At 39.0% G+C, this 22,053-nt stretch overlaps 3 protein-coding genes and 1 pseudogene across 3 annotated transcripts; all 4 read right to left on the bottom strand.

Annotated features, from left to right (window-relative positions):
* Positions 1–303: 303 nt before the first annotated feature.
* LOC144630159 (histamine H2 receptor-like) lies at positions 304–1,215 on the bottom strand. The gene has a single exon (XM_078488452.1). It carries the CDS (start codon positions 1,213–1,215, stop codon positions 304–306), a length of 912 nt encoding a protein of 303 aa, XP_078344578.1.
* Positions 1,216–10,687: 9,472 nt separating this feature from the next.
* LOC144629803 (histamine H2 receptor-like) lies at positions 10,688–11,612 on the bottom strand. The gene has a single exon (XM_078488012.1). It carries the CDS (start codon positions 11,610–11,612, stop codon positions 10,698–10,700), a length of 915 nt encoding a protein of 304 aa, XP_078344138.1. The 3' UTR covers positions 10,688–10,697.
* A 3,318-nt stretch (positions 11,613–14,930) lies between these two features.
* Positions 14,931–16,032, bottom strand: LOC144631023 (melanocortin receptor 4-like; annotated as a pseudogene).
* Positions 16,033–17,346: 1,314 nt separating this feature from the next.
* On the bottom strand, positions 17,347–18,869 carry LOC144631141 (histamine H2 receptor-like). The gene has a single exon (XM_078489528.1). It carries the CDS (start codon positions 18,550–18,552, stop codon positions 17,641–17,643), a length of 912 nt encoding a protein of 303 aa, XP_078345654.1. The 5' UTR covers positions 18,553–18,869; the 3' UTR covers positions 17,347–17,640.
* Positions 18,870–22,053: the final 3,184 nt, after the last annotated feature.

Genomic DNA, 22,053 nt, shown 5'->3' with positions numbered 1-22,053 from the left:
AAATTTATATCAGATAAACTATAAAACGAAAAATGTAGGGAAAAAACACATTTTATCTTCTACGTAAAATAACATAAGTTTCCTTAGGGTTGCCCTATTTAGCTGCTGTTTATCCTCCAAAACACCGAGGAAATTTCATTGTACCTTGGTCTAAAATCGCGATGCTCTGCATAGTTGTTTTGTTCTTTGTTTATTTATAACTTCTCCAACACGAGCAATAAAACTGACTGACAACTGAGGAAAAAGACGATTACTCTCTCGCAGTATTCTGTTTATAAATCTTTTCGTTCAGAAAGATAGTATCTAGTTTTCTTCTGTTTGTTTACATAAATTCTGCCTTGCTGTCTTTACAACTGCCGTTCGAAGCTCGCGAAGACGCCAGCAATACAAAAATGGATTGATGGACGAGTTCATGAATACTGCAGTGAGAGCAAAGTACCATTCTGTTTGCCATTTCTTCTCAGAGATGAAATGGAGGGTTAATATAACATACGAAGGAAAATAACATAAAATCAAAGCCATGTAGAACACGAAAGTGTTCATTGCACTTTTTTTCAATCGCACCATGTTTAAGTAATATTCAACATTGGAACTTTGCACTGCCTGTTGTTGAGCGTCCATTTGTATCTGATGCCGACGAACAATACGATAAATTCTGATGTACGAAAATGTGGAAATTATAACACAAATAATAATAGTACTGCTCAGAAGAGAACTATATACATGCCTATTCCAAAAGTCAAAACCTGATACGAGGAAGCTTATCGACCATATAATTACCAAAGTATATTTAACGCGGGATTTAGACACTAAAGAAGCATATCTCATGTGATAGTGAAGAGCCAGAAATCTATCCACCGTGATGGCTGTTATTGTCAAAAGAGAAACTCCACATAAAGAAGCCCCAATCATCCTCCAAACATGGTATATAAAACGGTCTTCTGTAAGTCGAAGAGCAATGTAAATCGGTTGAACAAGAAATCCAACAAGAAGGTCCGAAACAGCGAGACTGCAGAGCATAATCATTGAAGTTGAGCGAATGGAAGGAGTTCTTATTATGGCGGCCAATACCAAAGCGTTACCCAGAATGGATATGAGCATCAGTGGAGCATTAAGAATACAGTTTATGATGACAATAGTTCCAGGAGTAGAATTGTGTTCATTGTCCGAATGCTGGTCTACCGATCCGTTATTGTATTTGTTTGTATTGTTCATCTTCAGCTTTAACATGAATCGGAGCACTTACCGTCGTCAAACTGTGTCATGTATTTGGTTTTATTCGAAAGCACATGGTACAGAATGCGCATAAGTGCGCATGCTCCTAGCCGCTGGCTCAATACACTACAACTCCTCCCCCTTAAGCCAGTCTCGTACCCCAAAAGTTTCCGGGAGAAAAAAAAAAGTCCAACACAACATGCTATTCTACAAATAAAGTCAAAGCCCTAGAAATGGGCAGTTCAATGTTCAAAGGTCCAGTCGGGCTGGGGGCTTCCTCTCCCTGGTAGGGTATCTTCTAGCAGGAACATGTTCAATCTGGCTCCGCGGGCTGCTAACTGAAGGTTTAGCCGCTGGATTGGATGGCTGAAAACCTGTCTCCCGTGGGATGGTTTCTGTCTGCTCAAGAGGCTCAGCTACTTGGTCACCATGGTGCTCTACTGGGGGCGGGAAAAGCAACGGCTGGATAACTGGTGTATGGTTGTCTGCAACAGGAACATTGGAATCTTTGATTTGGTCTGTGTGTCGACGCCAAACTAAGTTAGGCCCAATCTCCACTTCATAAGACAGGGGTCCTAGTTGTGCACGCACAATACCTGGCACCCACTTCGATTTTCCATTGTAATTTCGTGCTATTACTCTCTGGCCAATGGAAAAATACCGCGTTACAGAACCACCCTTGGCGACAGACTGGTCTATCTGACGGTTGTTTATCTGGACGCTGAGATCTGGTTTTAACAGGTCCAGTCGAGTGCGTAATCTCCTTCCTAAGAACAATTGGGATGGTGGCTCTCCAGTGGTTGAGTGGGGAGTGTTCCGATAAGCCAGCAAAAATCTTGCCAACTTAAGGTTCAAGGATTTCACTTCAGTTTCGCTCTTCATCGCACTTTTGAAGCTCCCCACACCTCGTTCCGCCAGCCCGTTGGTGGCAGGGTGGTAAGGTGCTGAAGTGATGTGTTTGATTCCGTTTCTCTTAAGGAATTGCTGAAACTCTTCTGATGTAAATTGCGACCCGTTATCGCTTACCAACTGGGCTGGTATTCCATATCTGGCAAATAACTTCTGAAGGACTTCAATGGTCTTCTCTGAGGTTGTACTAGTCATTCTCTCTATCTCTTGCCATCTTGAATGTGCATCCACTACCACCAAGAACATGCTGTTGAGGAACGGACCTGCAAAATCAATGTGAATTCGTTGCCAGGGGGACGAAGGCCACTCCCATGGGTGTACCGGTACTGTACTGGGCTCTCTCTGTGTTAGTTGGCAACCTGAGCAGGACTTAACAGTCAGTTCAATTTCCTTGTCGATTCCAGGCCACCAGATGTAACTTCGGGCTAGGGCCTTCATCTTCACGACCCCCATATGTCCCTGATGAAGTTCCTCGAGAACTTGAGGGCGCAACTTTGGAGGTACTACGACTCTTATCCCCCACATCAGACAGCCTGATTGTAATGTGATCTCATCTTTGCGAACAAAATAGGGGTTGAGTGCAGGATCAGGGTTGTGTGGCCAACCTTTACTGGTCATCTCATACACTTGAGCCAAAACAGGATCTCGCTGTGTTTCTCGCCTAACGTTATCCACTGTGACTGGCAGTGGATCAAACTGCATCAAATTAAATACACCCACTGGATCAACAACTTCCTCATCCCTGGATTCATTTTCGAGTGGTAGGCGGGAAAGAGCATCGGCATTACTGTGAACTTTAGTGTTCTTGTATTCAATGGTGTAATCATAGCCCGCCAGGAACAAGGCATAACGTTGCAGTCGAGCTGCAGTGACCACAGGGATGCTTTTCCGCGGATGAAAGATTGACGTTAAGGGCTGATGATCTGTGTACAATGTGAAAGAGCGGCCAAACAAATACATATGGAACTTCTTTACCCCCCAGATTATTGACAAGGCTTCTTTGTCAATCTGTGCATACTTTTGCTCAGTTTTGGTGAGTGTCCTTGAAGCAAAAGCTATGGGTCGCTCGGTACCGTCCTTCATCACGTGGGACAACACCGCTCCAATACCGACAGGGGATGCATCACAAGCAAGCCTTAGTGGTAGGCTGGGATCATAATGTGTTAAAACTTGCTCTGAAGTGATCATTTCTTTCACTTTGTGGAATGCTATCTCGCACTGTTCTGTCCATTTCCACTGATGATTCTTCTCCAAAAGTTGAGTCAGGGGATGTACTACTGTCGATAGGTTAGGCAAGAACCTGTGGTAGTAATTGATTAGCCCGAGAAAAGATCTCACTTCAGCTACATCGTTTGGACGTGGTGCACTCAATACTGCTTCAACTTTCTCTGCTGACTTGTGTAGGCCATCTTTGTCGATGTCATGTCCACAATAGGTTATCTTCTCTTTGAAGAACTCACATTTTGCCTTGTTCGCTCTCAACCCATGAAGCTGAAGCCGTCGCAGAACTTCTTCTAAGTTAGCCAGGTGTTCTTCATCATCCTTGCCAGTAATGATCATATCATCAAGGATACAGCTTGTGCCAGATGTTCCTTCCAACACTTGATCAATGGTGCGCTGCCAGATAGCAGGTGCTGATGTGATGCCAAACACCAGTCTGTTGTACTGGAACAGACCCATGTGTGTGTTGATGGTGAGGTATTTCTTGGAATCTTCTTCCATCTCTAGTTGGTGGTATGCCTGACGAAGGTCAATCTTTGAGAATTTCTGCCCACCACTAAGCTTTGCAAAGATATCTTCAATGCGGGGTAAAGGATACTGCTCAGCTTGTAGTTCTGGGTTTACTGTGCCTTTGTAATCACCACAAATTCTGACAGACCCATCTTTCTTTGGGACAGGTACAATGGGCGTGGCCCAATCGCTCCACTCAACTTTTGTGAGAATACCTTCATTCTGAAGTCTTCTCAGTTCTTCTTCAACCTTGGGCCTCAAGGCGTAAGGCACGGCACGAGCTTTGCAGAAATGAGCTTGGCTATCTTCTTTGAGGGTTAGCTTTGCCTTAGCTGATTTAAATGTTCCAAGTTTATCTTCAAAAACATCAGAGTATTTGTCTAGCATGGTCTGCAGACGCTCTTTAGCAATTGGTGGGGCTTGTGAAGCTTTTAGTGATTTAATAGCATACCAATCCAGGCGTATCTTGTAGAGCCAATCCCTTCCCATCAACACAGGGCCCTTATTCTTAACCACATACAGATCCAAAAGTAAGGGTTGCTGATCTTTGTACTCAACATTTGCCTTAAGGACTCCCAGTGGAACAATGTTTTCCCCTGTGTAGGTTTTCAACATTAGTTCAGTTTTATGCAAAGGTTTGTCGTTAAATTTTTCCATGTACAAATCATGTGGAATGATCGACACAGCCGAGCCTGTGTCCAGTTCCATTTTCAACGGTTTCCCTTCTACTTTCAGATCTACCCAGATTACATTACTGCTCGGTTTGCTCACATTGTGTATCTTCATGCTTCCTAACACATCTTCAAATTCATCACTTTCACTGTACTGAACAGTATGGACTTGAGTGTTTAGTGGTGTTTTGGGTGGTTGCTTTGGCTTACCTTGTCGTCTCGAGTTACAAACTCTGGAAATATGGCCCACCTTTCCACAATAATAACATGTCTGGTCCTTGAATCTGCAATAATGTGATGCGTGTGAGTCTCCTCCGCATCGATAGCAAACTTTAGGCGTGGGGTTCGGCGGCGGCGGCGGCGGTGGCGGTGGCGGTGGCTTGCTGTTATCTGAGATTTTGTCAACTCGAGGTTCTGCGTGCAGCTCACTGTGCAATTCCGAAGCATCACGAACGGCAGTTTCCATCGCTACGGCTATCTCCAAAGCCTTGGAATATTTCAGTTTTGCTTCTGAAAGCAACCTCCTCTGTATCTGCATATTTTGAAGGCCACAGACCAACTTATCCCGTAAAGCTTCGTTAAGGTTTGCGCCAAAGTTGCAGTGAGTCGCTAGTTTCTTCAGTTCTGCTACGTAGGCCAAAACGGTTTCTCCTTCTCGCTGATTTCGTTTGTAAAAACGAAAGCGTTCTGCTATTTCCAATGGTTTAGGACTTAAGTGTTGCTGAAGGGTTGTGACGATCTCTTGGAAGCTCTTCGTGGCTGGTTTATCCGGTGAAAGAAGGTCCCTCAACAATGTGTATGTTTTGCTCCCGATCAAGCTTAACAAGGTTGGCACTTGGCGGTCCTCATCGATGTTGTTTGCTAAGAAAAACTGTTCTACACGTTCCGCATAAGTTTCCCATTCCTCTTGTGTCTCATCAAAACTCTCTATCTTCCCGATAGCAGTCATATTTCGACGTTTTCTTACGACTTAATCCTCGTCGCCACTGTCATGTATTTGGTTTTATTCGAAAGCACATGGTTCAGAATGCGCATAAGTGCGCATGCTCCTAGCCGCTGGCTCAATACACTACAAACTGCTTGTTTGTACGCCTAAAAATGACGAAATTATTCTCCTTTGCATTCCAGCGAAAAAATTATATACAAAGCTGATCCTGATAGAACAGTGGATACGCCTACACAAAACAACAAAGTTTTGTGCATGCATTTTATAAAACATCCGGTGACTCTTTGTTTACTTTTTATTTTGACATTTTTCGTGAAATATGTTCATTACCTGTACATGTTTCCGAAATAGGGACACCGGTTTTTGGCAAGATTGGGGTTGCCCACTACCTCTCGAAACGAGTTAATTCATTGGTTCTTAAAATAATAGATAACAGGTGACAACAATGCCCCTAGGCCTGGATAACAATAGAGGTAGTGTTTACACCGGGCGAATGAAAATAGAGGTTCCAGAGAGGTAGTGTCTTACTGCAAGATTGGCATGTAATTTAAACTAGTCTCAAATATAGGTCGGGGGGGATTTGATTAATTTTCTGGCAATTTACTGCTTCTGTTTGGATAAAAATTTCCTTACACATTAATCAGTCAATGATAATACAGTCAGTCATTCACTGCTTTAATTAAGCAACAAACACCTACCTTATAGATTGGGCAAAAAATCTACGAGAAAATATTATCTCTCAGAGGATAAAATACACCGGTGAAAAAACTTAAACTGAAGTTTGTTCTGAGACATTAGACCGGCATAAACTTCATCTTTAGTTTGTGTACACGTGGTATTTCTGTTATCTTTTTTTCTCTTCCTCTAAGGGACAGTGACCTGGCTGATATATTGTGTTTTCATAAGTATGGCCTGGAGCTGGCTGCGAACATGCTTGATTTTCTTGAGTGGCCATGGGTTCGATTGCCGTCGGGGACTCAGAAATTTTTTCTTTGTCCCACGCTCGTGTCATGTTGAACACTTCATCTTCATTATTTATTACCGAGCTTAAAATTTACCATCTTTATTATTTACTACAAACTTGATGAATTCGACATTGCTGATCCTAGCAGTACGCAGGACGCGTGTCACATATCAACCTAGTAAATGGCCCAGCTCACAACGAGTCTCTCGTAGCTCAGTTGGTTAGAGCGCCCAACCGGTATCTGGGAGGCCATGGGTTCGATTCCCGTCGGGGACTCAGATTTTTTCTTTGTCCCACGCTCGTGTCATGTTGAATAATTTCTTCACAATGAGCTTCTTGTTTGACAAATTTAACGAAATTTCATCAAGTTCGTCATAAGTTTGCTAAATTCTTCAAATCTGTCAGCAGTGCATCAGTTGAGTTATTGACATTAGTTTGCGGTTCCAGGAACCTGACAAAATTTCGTCAAATTCGTCAAACCTCTTAGCAATGCATCAGTTCAGGTTATTGACATTAGTTTGCGGTTTGACAAATTTGACGAAATTTCGTCAAATTCGTAAAATCGTCAGCAGTGGATCAGTAAAGGTTATTGACATAAGTTTGCAAGTTGGACGAATTTGACGAAATTTCTTCAAATAATTCTTCAACACGGTTGGCTTAAATGAGCTCTCGTCAAGCCACATGGAAAATTGTGTCAAATTCGCCAGTTTCTTCGTTGCGTGCAGTTCTGCACATAAAATGCACTTTTCTCCCAAAATACTTGTTCGATTTTGGCCCGTATAATCGTTTTTGTATATTTGGACACTGTCCCTGTTTTTCAACGATGAGAAAAATCGATCCACCGTGATGGCTGTTATTGTTAGCAAAGAAGTCAAACATAAAGAAGCCCCAATCATCATCCAAACATGGTTCACGGAACGGTCGTCATTGAGTTGGTCAGCAATATAAAGCGGTTGTGCAATTAATCCAACAAGAAGGTCTGAAACAGCAAGACTGCAGAGCATAATCATTGAAGTTGAGCGAATGGAAGGAGTTCTTATTATGATGGCCATTACCAAAGCGTTGCCCAGGATGGATATGAGCATCAGTGGAGCATTAAGAACACAGTTTATGATGATAATGCTTGTAGGAGCAGAGTTGTCTTCATTTGCTGAATGATGGTCTGCCGATCCGTTGTTGTCTTTGTCGGTGTTGTTCATCGTCAACTATTTAGTGTTGTGAAAGTGTTTGTTTTACACTTTACTATTAAAAATGACGAAATTATTCTCGTTTTCGTTCAAGCAAAAAGTATATAACAAAGGTGATCGAACAGTGGAGACGCTAACATAAAACGACACAGTTTAGTGCATTTTCTAAAACATCTGGTGATTCTTAGTTAACTCGCTCGTTATTTTGACGTTTTTCGTGAAATGTGTTCATTACCTTTTCATTTTTTCGAAAAACCGACACCACTTTGTGGCGAGATTGGCATGTAATTAGAATTGGTCCAAAATTCAACTCGAGGAACATTTGATTAAAGTTGTGTTAATTTACCAATGCACTTTTTTAAGATGGAACTTGTGTTACTTTCAGTGATAATACGGTCGCTTACTGCTTCACCAACAAGCACCTTGCTGATGGAATGAAGAAAAAAAGAACATCTACGTGTCGACTCAGAGAAGGGCAAACAGCTGCAAACAAACTAAAATTAAAGTTTATGCTGATTATATTGGGTCAATAATATATGCATAAAATTTAACTTTAGTATGTTTGCAGGCGGTTTTTCCTTTTTTTTTTTCGACTAATTTGCTTGTTAAAGTAAAATAGTAAGACAAGTGAGCAGTGAATTCACTCTCTTACCGTTTTTCGTAAACTCTCAAGGGACTGTTTTAATTTTTCAAGGGAGTACTTTTCGCTGTGGGTGATGAAAATGTCGTTCAATAGGAATGCGTCAACACTTGCGTTCCCGTAGTGTTCTGTGTTGAAAGCGAGATAAATAAAGTTGACTTACCTTTTGTTGGTTTTGTTCTGTTTTCTCTATGTAATAGTTTGTTATCTATGGGAAGCTATTTCTTGATGGTTGCCTCCAAGCGGTTGAACTCCAACATGGCGTTTCCGTACTGTGCTCTCTAAATTTGCGTGAAACATTTTGACGGATAACCCGAGTACGGAATAACGCACAGACCTGAGACTTGGACAAGGAGTTTATATAGTAGTTTTCTACAACCTGTAAAATTCTTGATTTTTTTTTACTCAATAGTTTTGGATTTATTTTTTCGCGGCGTGACAGTGAAAATCACCTATAGTGTACCGAAGTAAGTGTAGACGTGAGTATTCAATGTGTTTTCGATTCGGTTTCTTTTGAGCTCCGTAATTAGTGTTTTGAGTTTTGTAAATAGCTGGTTGTTGACTTGTAGGTTGCACTGTTAATTTAGAATGTGACTTGTTTTATTAATGGCGATGTCTTTATTCGGTGGAAGTACATAGACTGTGTCGCATGTAATATATTTCATCGAAAAATACATCGCGCAATCGTGGCTTCGCGACAGATTCAAGGAGACAACAGGCAAGTTTATTTAGACCTTTTTATTTTCCGAAGTAGGAATTTGACAAGGGGAATTCCCAGCCAGCTGATAATCAGGAAAATCAATCAACTGATAACCTTTCTTTTGAAGCAAAGTAGCAGTCAAACTTAAGATCGATTTTAACCTGTTGATTTAATGCATGGCAAATCGCTTTCAATATTATCATTTCCCCTACTCATACTCCATGCAAAATAGTCGGTATCTCGAAGAGATCTTTTATTTCCTTTTGTGAGGAAATATTTAAACGTGAATTAGTCGTTTATCCAAACCATCTGGAGGTGCCCGACAACTATGGAGGTTTAAGTAATAAAGGAAATGATTTCCAAGGAAAGTGTGTGGTACATTCTCTCAGCTATTACTATAGGAAATGTATGGAGACCAGTCATAAGAATTTGTATGTTGACATCGGGGTATAAAAGGTTAAGACGTCATCAAATTCTCACAGCAATAAATGTCATAAAAAATGTATGTAGACTTAGGGCCTGTTTACATGATTCCGGAATGAGTTTCATTCCGGAACGAAATTCGTTCCGGAATGAAGTTCGTTCTGCATTCACATGACAGAGTCGACCCGTTCAACCAAAGGCATTTTCACGTGCGCGGTTTTCGCGCGAGATCAAAACAAACTTGCGCATGTTTCGCGCAAGATCAAAACAAGATGGCGCATGTTTCGCGCAAACATGTTTTTTTGCCCATTTATGACCGTATTTGAAATTTGACCACAGAGCTGCTTCTTTGGGCTAAACAGTAAATGTTATCACGTTTTTTCGCTCTAAATTCAAACTGTGGCCTCCGTATGCGGTTTCATGAAATGCGATTTCATCTCGGAACGAAATTCGTTCTGTGTTTACATGATATTTCATTCCAGAACGAAAATCTCATTCCGGAATAAAAACCGGAAAAAACTCATTCCGGAATGACTTGACTTTCGTCTCGGTATCATCATCCCCCTAAACAGATACAAAGAAATATATGGGGATGGAATGAACTCGTTCCGGAATGAAAGTCATTCCGGAATCATGTAAACAGGCCCTTACACATTGACACGAGTTTCTGCAAATGAGTTGCTGAACTTTTCAACGCCGCAGCCGAAGGACTTGTCTCGTTTTTGTTTTCTGGTTTATATACGGAGATGACTTATCACTTTATTAATTCAGGGCTTTTTTTTCTTATCTGCGAAAGAACAGGTGAAAATGGCAAAGCTCGAAGATCAACCTTTGTTTGAATATTATTTTCTGTTTGAGCCGAACGTAATTTAAAGGTGCCATTGATATGTAAGAATAGAATTTCTAGGTTAGCTTCCAATTTTCGACAACTTATTTAAGGGTATAGATCGCTTGCGAATGAGGCTGAAAATACTACGTAAACTGTTTTTTTATTTACTTTTTATTTAAAATTTATCGCAGACGAACTAGAAAAAAAAGACAAGTTATCTTCTACGTGTGCTTCTTTAGGAATGACCCCGCTTTAAACTGTAGTTACTCTTCCAACACACCAAGAAAAATTTCAATGAAGTTCGATCGAACATCCCGAGGTCCTGAAAATCTTGTTTAGTTCCTGTTTTTTTTTTACAGTTCTTGTTTATTTATAACTTATCACATGAGCTGTAAAACTAACTGACAACCGAGAAAAAATACGAAGATTACCTCTCTCAGTATCCTGTTTAAATTACTTCTCGTTCAGAAAAAAGAAAGTTTCTAGTTTTGTTCTTTTTGTTTACATAACATCTGCCTTGCTGTCTTTACAACTGCCGTTCGAAGCTCGCGAAGACGCCAGCAATACAAAAATGGATTGATGGACGAGTTTATGAATACTGCAGTGAGAGCAAAGTACCATTCTGTTTGCCATTTCTTCTCAGACATGAAATGGAGGGTTAATATAACATACGAAGGAAAATAACATAAAATCAAAGCTATGTAGAACACGAAAGTGTTCATTGCACTTCTCTTCAATCGCACCATGTTTAAGTTATATTCAACATTGGAACTTTGCACTGCCTGTTGTTGAGCGTCCATTTGTATCTGATGCCGACGAACAATGAGATAAATTCTGATGTACGAAAATGTGGAAATTATAACACAAATAATAATAATGCTGCTCAGAAGAGAACTATATACATGCCTATTCCAAAAGTCAAAACCTGATACGTGGAAGCTTATCGACCATATAATTACCAAAGTATATTTAACGCGGGATTTAGTCACTAAAGTAGCATATCTCATGTGATAGTGAAGAGCCATAAATCTATCCACCGTGATGGCTGTTATTGTCAATAGAGAAACTCCACATAAAGAAGCCCCAATCATCCTCCAAACATCATAAACGAAACCGTCTTCCGTAATTTGATGAGTAATATAAATCGGTTGTGCAATGAGACCAACAAGAAGGTCTGAAACAGCGAGACTACAGAGTATAATCATGGAAGTTGAGCGAATGGAAGGTGTTCTGATAATGGCGGCCAAGATCAAAGCGTTGCCCAGAATGGATATGAGCATCAGTGGAGCATTCAGAACACAGTTTATGATGACAATAGTTCCAGGAGTAGAGTCGTCTTCATTTCCTGAATGATGGCCTGTCGATCCGTTGTTGTGTTTGTCGGTATTGTTCGTCATCGACGTTTTACTGCATGAATTTTTACTCGTAGCGTTGTCAAAGTTTTCGATTTTAAAACTTTATACGGCCAGCTAAATAATTTTTTCTTTCCTTTTAGCGAAAAGAATATAACTTAGTTGATCAAACTGAAAAGACTGACACAGTTTAGTGCATTTTCTACAAAAACATCTGGCAATTCTTAGTTAACTTCTAATTTTGACGTTTTTACTTTTGTGAAATGTGTTCATTACCTATTCATTTTTTTCAAAGAGGAACACCTTTTTTTGGAAAGATAACTATGTAGTTAGAGTTGAACCTGAATATAACTGGACTATACTTTGACTAAACTTCTGATAATTAGCTGCGCCTATTTAGATGGAGATTGCCTTACATTTCTATGATTTCTATGATAATACGGCCATTCATTCTCTACTTTACCAACAAGCACCCTACTGATGGATTGAAAGAAAAACATCTGTGAGTCAATATCACCTTACAAAACAGCTCTAAAGAAAATGAAAAAGGCCTTATCGCGGTTTTCGACGCCATCTTGACGAGTAGGCAAAGCTGGTAGAAATTACAGTGTTTGTATGGGAATCTGACGGCAAATATCTTTTAGAAAAATTGAATATAATTCTGAACAACTCATGAATTGTAAAGTTAAGATACTATGCAAAAGTTTTTATTCGCCGAGTTGGAAGGATGTAGCTGGGCTAGAAAGCGTTCAGTTACGTTTTTAATTTCCCATACATTTGTCTATAATTTTTCCCGCGAACTTCGTCAATTTGCGGACAAAAATATACACTAATGCATGGGAAATTGAAAACGAACTGAACCCTTTCTAGCCCAGCTACATCCTTTAAACTCGGCGAATAAAAACACAATCATTGAAGGCTAGCAAAATTAATAGAAGGAGTTCTTATTAAGGCGACGAATGCCAAACCGTTGCCCAGAATGGATATGAGCATCAGTGGAACACAGTTAATGATGATAATAGTTCTAGGAGTAGAGTTGTCTTCATTGTCTGAATGATGGTCTGCCGATCCCTTGGTCGTCATCACCTTAAACTTAATATGTACACTTAGCGTCGTCAAAATGTTTGATGTTACACCTAAAAAATAATGAAATTATTCTCCTTTTGGTTCCAGCGAAAAGAATATAACCAAGATTGTCCAATAGTAGATACGCCAACACAAAACAATACAGTTTAGTGCTTTTCTAAAACATCCGGTGATTCTTAGTTAACTCTCCTTATTTTGACATTTTTTCGTGAAATGTGTTCATTACCTGTTTAATTCATGTTTCCGAAAATGAGACACCGGTTTTTGGCAAGATTGGCATGTAATTTAAACTGGTCTCAAATATAGGTCTGAGAAGATTTGATTAATTTTCTGGCAATTTACAGCGCCTTTTTGGATAAAAATTCGCCTTACACATTATTCAATGGTAATACAGACATTAACTGCTTTAATTAAGCAACAAGCACCTGCTTAAAAGATTGAAAAAACAACTATGAGACAATATTAGCTGATAAGAAGATCAAATACAGCGGTAAACAAACTTAAACTGAAGATTGTCCTGATTGTTTGAACAATGAGACAGGCATAAACTTCATCTTTAGTTTGTGTACAGGTGGTCTTTTTTTTCCTTTTTTATCTTCCTTAAATGGACAGTGCCCCGGCTAATATATTGTGTTTTTGTAAGTATGGCCTGGAACTGACTGTCAATGCGCTTTATTATCTTGAAATTGAAAGGAACAAAACACCAAATTGGTGAAAACAAAGAAATATTAACTTTAAAAGAAGAATATATGACTATGTAGATTCAAAGTCTCACCGGAATGAAACGTTTGCAGTTTCTTGACATCCTGTCACAAAATTATATCTGATGAAATCCTGTGCTTTTTGAGATATGTCCAAAAATGCACACAACGATGAAATTGGCGCATTTGACGAGATTTCACCTATGACGAAAATTTGATAGAATGTGCAAAGGAGAAGGGTTCAAAGTAGGCAGCGAATTCGACGAAATTTTGCCAAGGATGAAAAATTTTGTATTGATAGAATGTGCTTCTTGTTTAACAAATTTAACGATATTTAATCAAATTCGTCATATTGCCAAATTCGACAAACCTGTCAGCCGTGCATCAGTTGACGTTATGACATTAGTTAGCTTGCTTCACGAATTTGACAAAATTTCGACAAATTCGTCATATTTGCCAAATTCGTCAAACCTGTCAGCAGTGCATCAGTTCAGGTTATTGACATAAGTTTGCAGTTTGACGAATTTGACAAAAATTCGACAAATTCGTAAAACCATCAGCAGTGCATCAGTTAAGGTTTTTAACAAAAGTTTGCGGGTTGAAATTTCTTCAATTTTTTCAAAATGGTTGGTTAAAAGGAGCTCTCGCCAAACCACATGGAAAGTTTTGTCAAATTCGCCAATTTCTTCGTTGCGTGCATTTTTGGACAAAAGATGTACTTTTCCCCAAAATGCTTGTTCGATTTTGGTCCGTACAATCTTTTTAAACAATTGAATTGTACATTTGGTGGCAATATAGTGTAGAAATTACTGAGGAAAGAGGACTTTCGATGATCAGTCGGGACACTGTCCCTTTAACCAAATTTTGAATCATAAAGGTATGTCTTCCAACGAAGCTTCAAGGTTTCGATGAACCATGGATGTTATAAAAATATGGAAAACCGATTTCAAAGGACATTTTTTAGACTAGTACATCAGAACCGCAATGAGACTAATAAGAAGAAGTTGAATGTTGACATCAGGAGTGAAAAGGGTCAGGACATCATATCATCAAATTGTCATGGCAACTAATGCTTTATATAAGAACTGCAGTTGGCTTAAATGTTGACACGAGTTTGTTTAAATGAGCAGTTCTTAAGCAGTTCTTGTTTATTTTGTGGTTTATATACCGGGACCACTTGTCACTTATTTATTCAGGGATGTATTTTTTTCCTCCCGGCTAGGGAACAGGTGAAAATGGGAAAGCTTGCTAATTATCCATTTTTTGAAGGATTCTTCTTCCAGTACGGAAAATAATTTTAAGAGGCCCTTGATCTGTTTAAACAGAATTTTTAGGGTAGCGTTCAATTTGCGAGGACATATTTAAGGATTTACATTGCTTGTGAGTGTAATTGAAAGTACTATAGAGGCTGTTTTTTATTTGGTTTTCACTTAAAATTTTACAGGGACAAAATATTAATTAATATCTACTATTTAAGCTTCTTTAGAGATGTCTCGTTTTACTGCTTTTAATTCGTCAGTGCACCTCGGTTTAACATTGAGGGGTTCTGCTAATGTCGTTCTTCAGTTCTTGTTTATTTATAACTTCTTCTTTATCAACAGGCAGCCGAGAAACGAAAACTATTGCCTCGCTAGTTGTGTTCTCTTCACTTTCAGTTCTTTTCGTTCAGAAAGAAGATGGTGTCTAGTTTTCGTCTGTTTGTTTACATAACATCTGCCTTGCTGTCTTTACAACTGCCGTTCGAAGCTCGCGAAGACGCCAGCAATACAAAAATGGATTGATGGACGAGTTACAAAGCACTAAGGTGGTAGCAAATTCCCATTCTGGTTGCCAGTTTCCCTTAGAGATTGCATGGATAGTCAGTATAATGTACATTGGAAAGTAACATAATATAAAAGCAAAGTAGAAAACGAAAGTGTTCAGTGCACTTCTTTTCAATCGCGTCATGTTTTCAGCATTGGAACTTTGCACTGCCTGTTGTTGAGCGTGAATTTGTAACTGATGCCGACGAACAATACAGTAAATTTTGATGTAAGAAAATGTGGAAATTATAAGACAAATGATATTAAGTAGGACTAAAAGAATAATATGTCATGTGTGTTCCAAAAGTCAAAACTCGATACAAGGAAGCTAAACAACCATACAATTACTAAAGCATATTTAACACGGGATTCAGTCACTAAAGTAGCATATCTCACGTTATAGTGAAGAGCTAGAAATCGATCCACAGTGATGGCTGTTATTGTCAGCAAAGAAGTCAAACATAAAGAAGCCCCAATCATTATCCAAACGTGGTTCACGGAACGGTCGTCTTTGAGTTGGTCAGCAATATAAAGCGGTTGTGCAATGAATCCAACAAGAAGATCCGAAACAGCGAGACTGCAGAGCATAATTAGTGAAGTCGAGCGAATGGAAGGAGTTCTTATTATGGCGGCCAATACCAAAGCGTTGCCCAGAATGGATATGAGCATCAGTGGAGCATTAAGAACACAGTTTATGATGATAATAGTTCCAGGAGTAGAGTTGTCTCCATTCCCTGAATGATGATCTGCCGATCCGTTGTTGTGTTTGTCGGTATTGTTCATCATCAACTTTTTACTGAATGTGAACTATTATCGTCGTTAAAATGTTTGTTTTTACACCTAATAATGACGAAAGTATTCTTCTTGTGATTCCAGCGAAAAGAGTATAACAAAGCTGATCGTGATCAAACAGTGGATACGCCAACAACAACACCAACAAACAACACAGTTTAGTGCATTTTCTAAAACATCCGGTGATTCTTAGTTAACTTTCCTTATTTTGACATTTTTTCGTGAAATGTGTTCGTACGATTACCTGTTCGATTCATGTTTCCGAAAAAGGGACATCGGTTTTTGGCAAGATTGGCAAGTAATTTAAACTGGTCTCAAATATAGGTGGGAGAGGATTTGATTAATTTTCTGGCAATTTACTGCTTCTTTTTTGATGAAAATTGCCTTACACATTATTCAAAGGGAATACACTCATTCACTGCTTCAATCAAGTAACAAACACCTACCTAATTCATTGAGAAAAAATCTATGAGACAATAATAAATTATTAGCTCTCAGAGAATAAAATACAGCGGTGAAAGTTTGTTCTGAGACATGAGACATCCATAAACTTCATGTCAGTTTAGTGTGTGTACAGGTGGTATTTCTGTTATCTTTTTTTATCTTCCTCTAAGGGACAGTGACCTGGCTGATATATTGTGTTTTCATAAGTATGACCTGGAGCTGGCTGTGAACGTTCTTTATTATCTTTTAGCTGAAAGAAACAAAACGCCAACATTGAAGAAAACAAAGAATTATCATGGGACGCTAAAAGAAAAATATATGACTATAGGTTCAAAGTCTCACCGGAATGAAACATTCGATTCCTTGACATCCTGTCACAATATTATTATCTTGTCCTGTGTGAGATATGTCCAAAATACAAGATAGCATTCAGTTTTTTTCTCTTTGTTTACATAACATCTGCCTTGCTGTCTCACAACTGTCGTTCGAAGCTCGCGAATTCTGTCGATCAACAAAAAGAAGAAAAAAACGACATATTACCTCCTACGTATGCTCATTTCAACTGACGCCTTATAACGCTCCAACACACCGAGAACAATTTTATTACACCTCCATCTAACATCACGAGGTCCTGCATATGTCGTTTTGTTGTTAACTTGTTTATTTACAGTTTTTTTCATTGATTTATGAGTTTGCCAACACGAGTCTGAAATAACTGACAACCGAGAGAAAACGAAAGTTATTGTCTCGCTGTGTTCTATTTATATCCTTTTTTCGTTCAGAAAGAAGATAGTGTCTAGTAAATAATAAAGATGGTAAATTTTAAAGCTCGGTGATAAATAATGAAGATGCATTTGTCGTTTTGTTGTTAACTTGTTTATTTACAGTTTTTTTCATTGATTTATGAGTTTGCCAACACGAGTCTAAAATAACTGACAACCGAGAGAAAACGAAAGTTATTGTCTCGCTGTGTTCTATTTATATCCTTTTTTCGTTCAGAAAGAAGATAGTGTCTAGTAAATAATAATTAAAGATGGTAAATTTTAAAGCTCGGTGATAAATAATGAAGATGAATTTTTCAACAATGACACGAGCATGGGACAAAGAGCCCATGACCTCCCAGATACCGGTTTGGCGCTCAGCAGAAATCTGGGAGGCCATGGGTTCGATTTCCGAAGGGGACTCAGAATTTTTCTTTGTCCCATGCTCGTGTCATTGTTGGAAAATTCATCTTCATTAAGATAGTGTCTAGTTTTCTTCTGTTTGTTTACATAACATCTGCTTTGCTGTCTTTACAACTGCCGTTCGAAGCTCGCGAAGACGCCAGCAATACAAAAATGGATTGAGGGACGAATTCACGAATACTGCAGTGAGAGCAAAGTCCCATTCTGGTTGCCAGTTCTTGTCAGAGATTCCATGGATAGTTGATATAACATACTCTGGCAAATAACATGTAACTAAAGCTATGTAGAACACCAAAGTGTTCACCGCACTTTTTTTCAATCGCATCATGTTTAAGTTATTTTCACCATTGGAACTTTGCAGTGCCTGTTGTTGAGCGTGAATATGTAACTGATGCCGACGAACAATGAGATAAATTTTGATGTAACAAAATGTGGAAATTACAATACAAATAATGGTAAGAAGGCCCACCAGAAAACTTTGTACACGAAGACTCCAGAATTGAAAATTCGATATAAGAAAACAAATCAACCATATAATTACTGAAGTATATTTAATACGGGATTCAGTCACTAAAGTAGCATATCTCATGTGATAGTGAAGAGCCAGAAATCGATCCACAGTGATGGCTGTTATTGTCAAGAGGGAAACTCCACATAAAGAAGCCCCAATCATCCTCCAAACATGGCGTACGGATTGGTCTTGCGTAAGTTGAAGAGCAGTATAAATCGGCTGAGCAACGAGACCAACAAGAAGGTCCGAAAAAGCGAGACTGCAGAGCAGAATAATTGAAGTTGAGCGACTAGAAGGATTCCTTATTATGGCTACCAATACTAAAGCGTTGCCCAGAATGGATATGAGCATTAGTGGAGCATTAAGAACACAGTTTATGATGACAATAGTTTTAAGACTAGAGTTGTCTTCATTTCCTGAATGATGGACTGCCGTACCGTTGCTGTGTTTGAAGATAGTGTTCATCTTCAACTCTTAACAAAATTTGATTTTTTACGTTGTCAAACTGTTTGTTTTTACACCTAAAAGTTACCAAATAATTCCCTACCGCCTCCTTTGCCTTCCAACAAAAAGAATGTAACCGTGGTGACGCTGACACAAAATACTAACACAGTGCGGCGAATTTTTAAACTTCTTATTCTGACGATTTCGTGAAACTGTTCATTACTTATTCATTTTCTAAAAAAGCGACACCCCTTTGTGGCAAGATCGGCATGTAAATAGAATTGCTCTTGAATGTTGCTGAAAGAGCCGTTAATTACACTTCTGGTAATTTGCCAGGTTTGCTGAATCCTTTTGCAAAAAAATTGTTCTTACATTATTCTATGATATTTCAGCTATTCACTGCTTTTCCTAACCCTCAAGAGCTCTACTGATGGATTGAAAACTAAAATCATCTACAAGTCAATATTAGCTGTGAGAGGGTAAACAAACAGTTGTAAACAACTAAACTTCAATTAAAGTTTGTACTGATTGTTCGGACAATAAACTTCATCTTTAGCATGGGGTGATTTTGCAATGTTTTTTTTTTTAATTTGTTTCTTTCTCTCAGCCATTTTTAATTTTTGAAGTACTTTTCCAGTTGCTTGTAAGGAGAGAAATTACGACGACTGAGTTTTATTTGTTTACAAGCTACGCTATAAAAAACAAAATAACAATTCAACGTATAACCGAATATTGTTTTTGCAGACTCATGCTTGAGTTCATTAGCCAAACTAGTACCTGCTATTGAGCTTATTGTCGGTGAGATTATATACAATTAGTATATACCACACAAGCGAATAGTGCTTTTCGCGCGCGCTGATTGGTTAGCTCGTAGGTGATTAGCCAAGTACTTTTCACCTCCGAGCTGCTAAAGAGAAACAAACTGCCTTCGCGCGTCGCTTTGTTTACCGAAAGTGATGTTTTGGTCCGCTAGTTATTCAACTTGTGTGGTATATACTTAAAAAAATTATTCACCTTATTATCGGTGAATGTGATGATATTTACCTCCACTTCGGTGAATAATTGTTAACTATAAATAAGAGTTAAATTGTAAATACAACCTGTAAAAAGCTGTATAAATCCACCTGCCGCTTTTTTGTAAGCAAGTAATGTTTCAGAGCTAGGATTAACTTTAGCCAATGGAACTTTACTTCCCAACGGAATACGCACAAAAAAAAATGAATAGCCTCAATTTGGCGGGAAAATATGCACCGATATTTGTCTGGAAGCGAACAGTTTTCCGAGAGCGAAGCTCGACGAAATCTGTGAGCTTTTTTTCTTTTTTTTGCAACACAAAGAACACTACTTACAAAACAAAAACCGACCATACACTACTTGATTCTGGCTTCATGATTCTGGTTTAAAACCGTAAAAAATATCTGTATCAATAAAGGATCTGTGAGCTTTTTCAGGAACAGATAATGTCCGTGCATATTTTTGAAGCCAAATGGAGGGTTTTGTGTTTATTTTCCATCAAATATTTTTAGAGAAGGCTGCTCATTTGTGGGTGATCTTTTTCAAAAGTTTTTTACGGTCGAAGTAGTTTTGTCGGCGTTCAAAATATCATTAGCCTGTTCAAAATTTACCTTGCCATCTAATTACCGGGGCACAAGCACCGGTCATAAAATGCTGTCCGTTCCTTTCGTTTTTTCAACGTCTCGTTTCCAGGGCACCGCTTTCCGCTTTGACAAAATCGTTGTCATAGTAACTTTACTTGCTCAGATGTATCGCTGGCTCAGTTGAATTATTATTCGCCATTTTGCGAAAAGCAGGAGGGCATTCAAGACAAAGATTATAACTTTTGGGGGAACGACAAGTTCCCCAATCTTAACGAGAGACTACTTCATGAGCGAAAACTTAAGAGTGGATATTCAATTGATTGAGCGCGCGCGAGTGAACAGATAGCACGAGAGCACATTGTGTTAACGTTTGTTGACGTAGTTAATGACTTAATACCCGATTCCCTCTATAGCGCGCGCCTGCAGGGAATTACGGTAGTTGTATTCATCAAACCATGCGCGAGACTCAGCAACGCGCATCGTTGCTGAGTCTCGCGCAGAATATAATGAATACAACTACCGTGATTCCCTGCAGGCGCGCGCTATAGAGGGAATCGGGTATTATCTCAAATTAGACTTGTTCCGTTTGTTCTACGTTAGCTCGGTTGTTTACTTCGGGTTACGAGGCAATAACGAGTGATTATCGATTACTATTACCCAGAGAAGAATACCGCAAAATACTTCGCGTACGCTGTCACGTATGAGAAACCTCAGTGTAAATTGGTTAGTATGACGTCATAATTTGCCTTATATGAAGCACTTACCCAAATTTTTTAACGTTATAGCATTGTGTCTGAGCTTCGCACTAGACACAAAAATCACGCCGGCCAAGGGCGCCTATGCTTTGTCGCATAAAAATTGGCATAAAATCTAAATTAAATCAAAAGGCTGATTCTTAACGATATCCAAAAGAAGTAAATTTAATTTTGTCATAGTTTACAATTTTTAAAAACGCGGGCACCCTGTGATATTGAAACAAGTCTTCGTATGAATCAATGTAATGCAATTACGGTAAAAATCTTGCTTTGACTAATGATGCGACAAAACGGAATGTTTCAAATAACCTTTGTCGCGCAATATTTACGTTAGCCAGATTTTCAAATTCTCAACTGTTCAAAAAGAGGAATTCCCTAACATTTTCTCTTTTCACATTATTCATTTACACGTTGTTTTTTTCTCTAAAGAATATTTGCGTTAAAATATATTTTCATGTCGCGCGACAAACCTATTGATATAAACGACCCTTATGCATGCTAGTGTAAACGTTGGTTGCCAAGCCAAATGTGGCCCCGGTAAAATTCACGAAGTGATTCTAGTTTAACAATTTGCACCGGATGAAAGCGAAAAGTGCGAACGTGAAACGCAAAGTTGGAAAACTGGGGAACATCACTTGGGGAATATGACCTGTTATTAAAAACTACCAATGGTATATTCCAATGCAGAGGTGGAAAATGGCGGGTGAAGGCGGGTACGCGCTGGTCAACGCGCGTGGAAACGCGTAACCTTTCCACTTTTCGTTTACTCTAGGTTAACAAAGATATCATTTTTTTAAAACAATGGCGCACACCTTGCCTACACGCGTATAGTCTACGAACAAGTTTGGCGTTGCATGATCCTCATTAAAACAGGAAGAGAAAGGTCGGGAAATGTGGGTGATGTTTCCCCCGGGGTACGCACAGATCAACGCGCGTGGAAACGCGTAACCTTTCCACTTTTGGTTAAATATAGGTTAACAAAGATATAATTTTTTTAAAAAATGGCGCGCACTTATTCGCCTGTACGCGTGTAGTATACGAATGAGTTTGACATTGTGATCCTAATTAAAACAGGAAGAGAATGGTCGAGAAGGGTGGGTGAAGTATCGCCCGGAATACGCACACGTCAACGCGCGTGGAAACGCGTAACCTTTCCACTTTTGGTTAAC

Source organism: Oculina patagonica, chromosome 11 (genome assembly GCF_052425735.1).
Source record: "Oculina patagonica isolate OP01 chromosome 11, crgOcupat, whole genome shotgun sequence".
NCBI classification, from domain to species: Eukaryota; Metazoa; Cnidaria; class Anthozoa; order Scleractinia; family Oculinidae; genus Oculina; species Oculina patagonica.
Note: the sequence above shows the minus strand (reverse complement) of the source record. Positions and strands in the feature narration are given on the sequence as shown.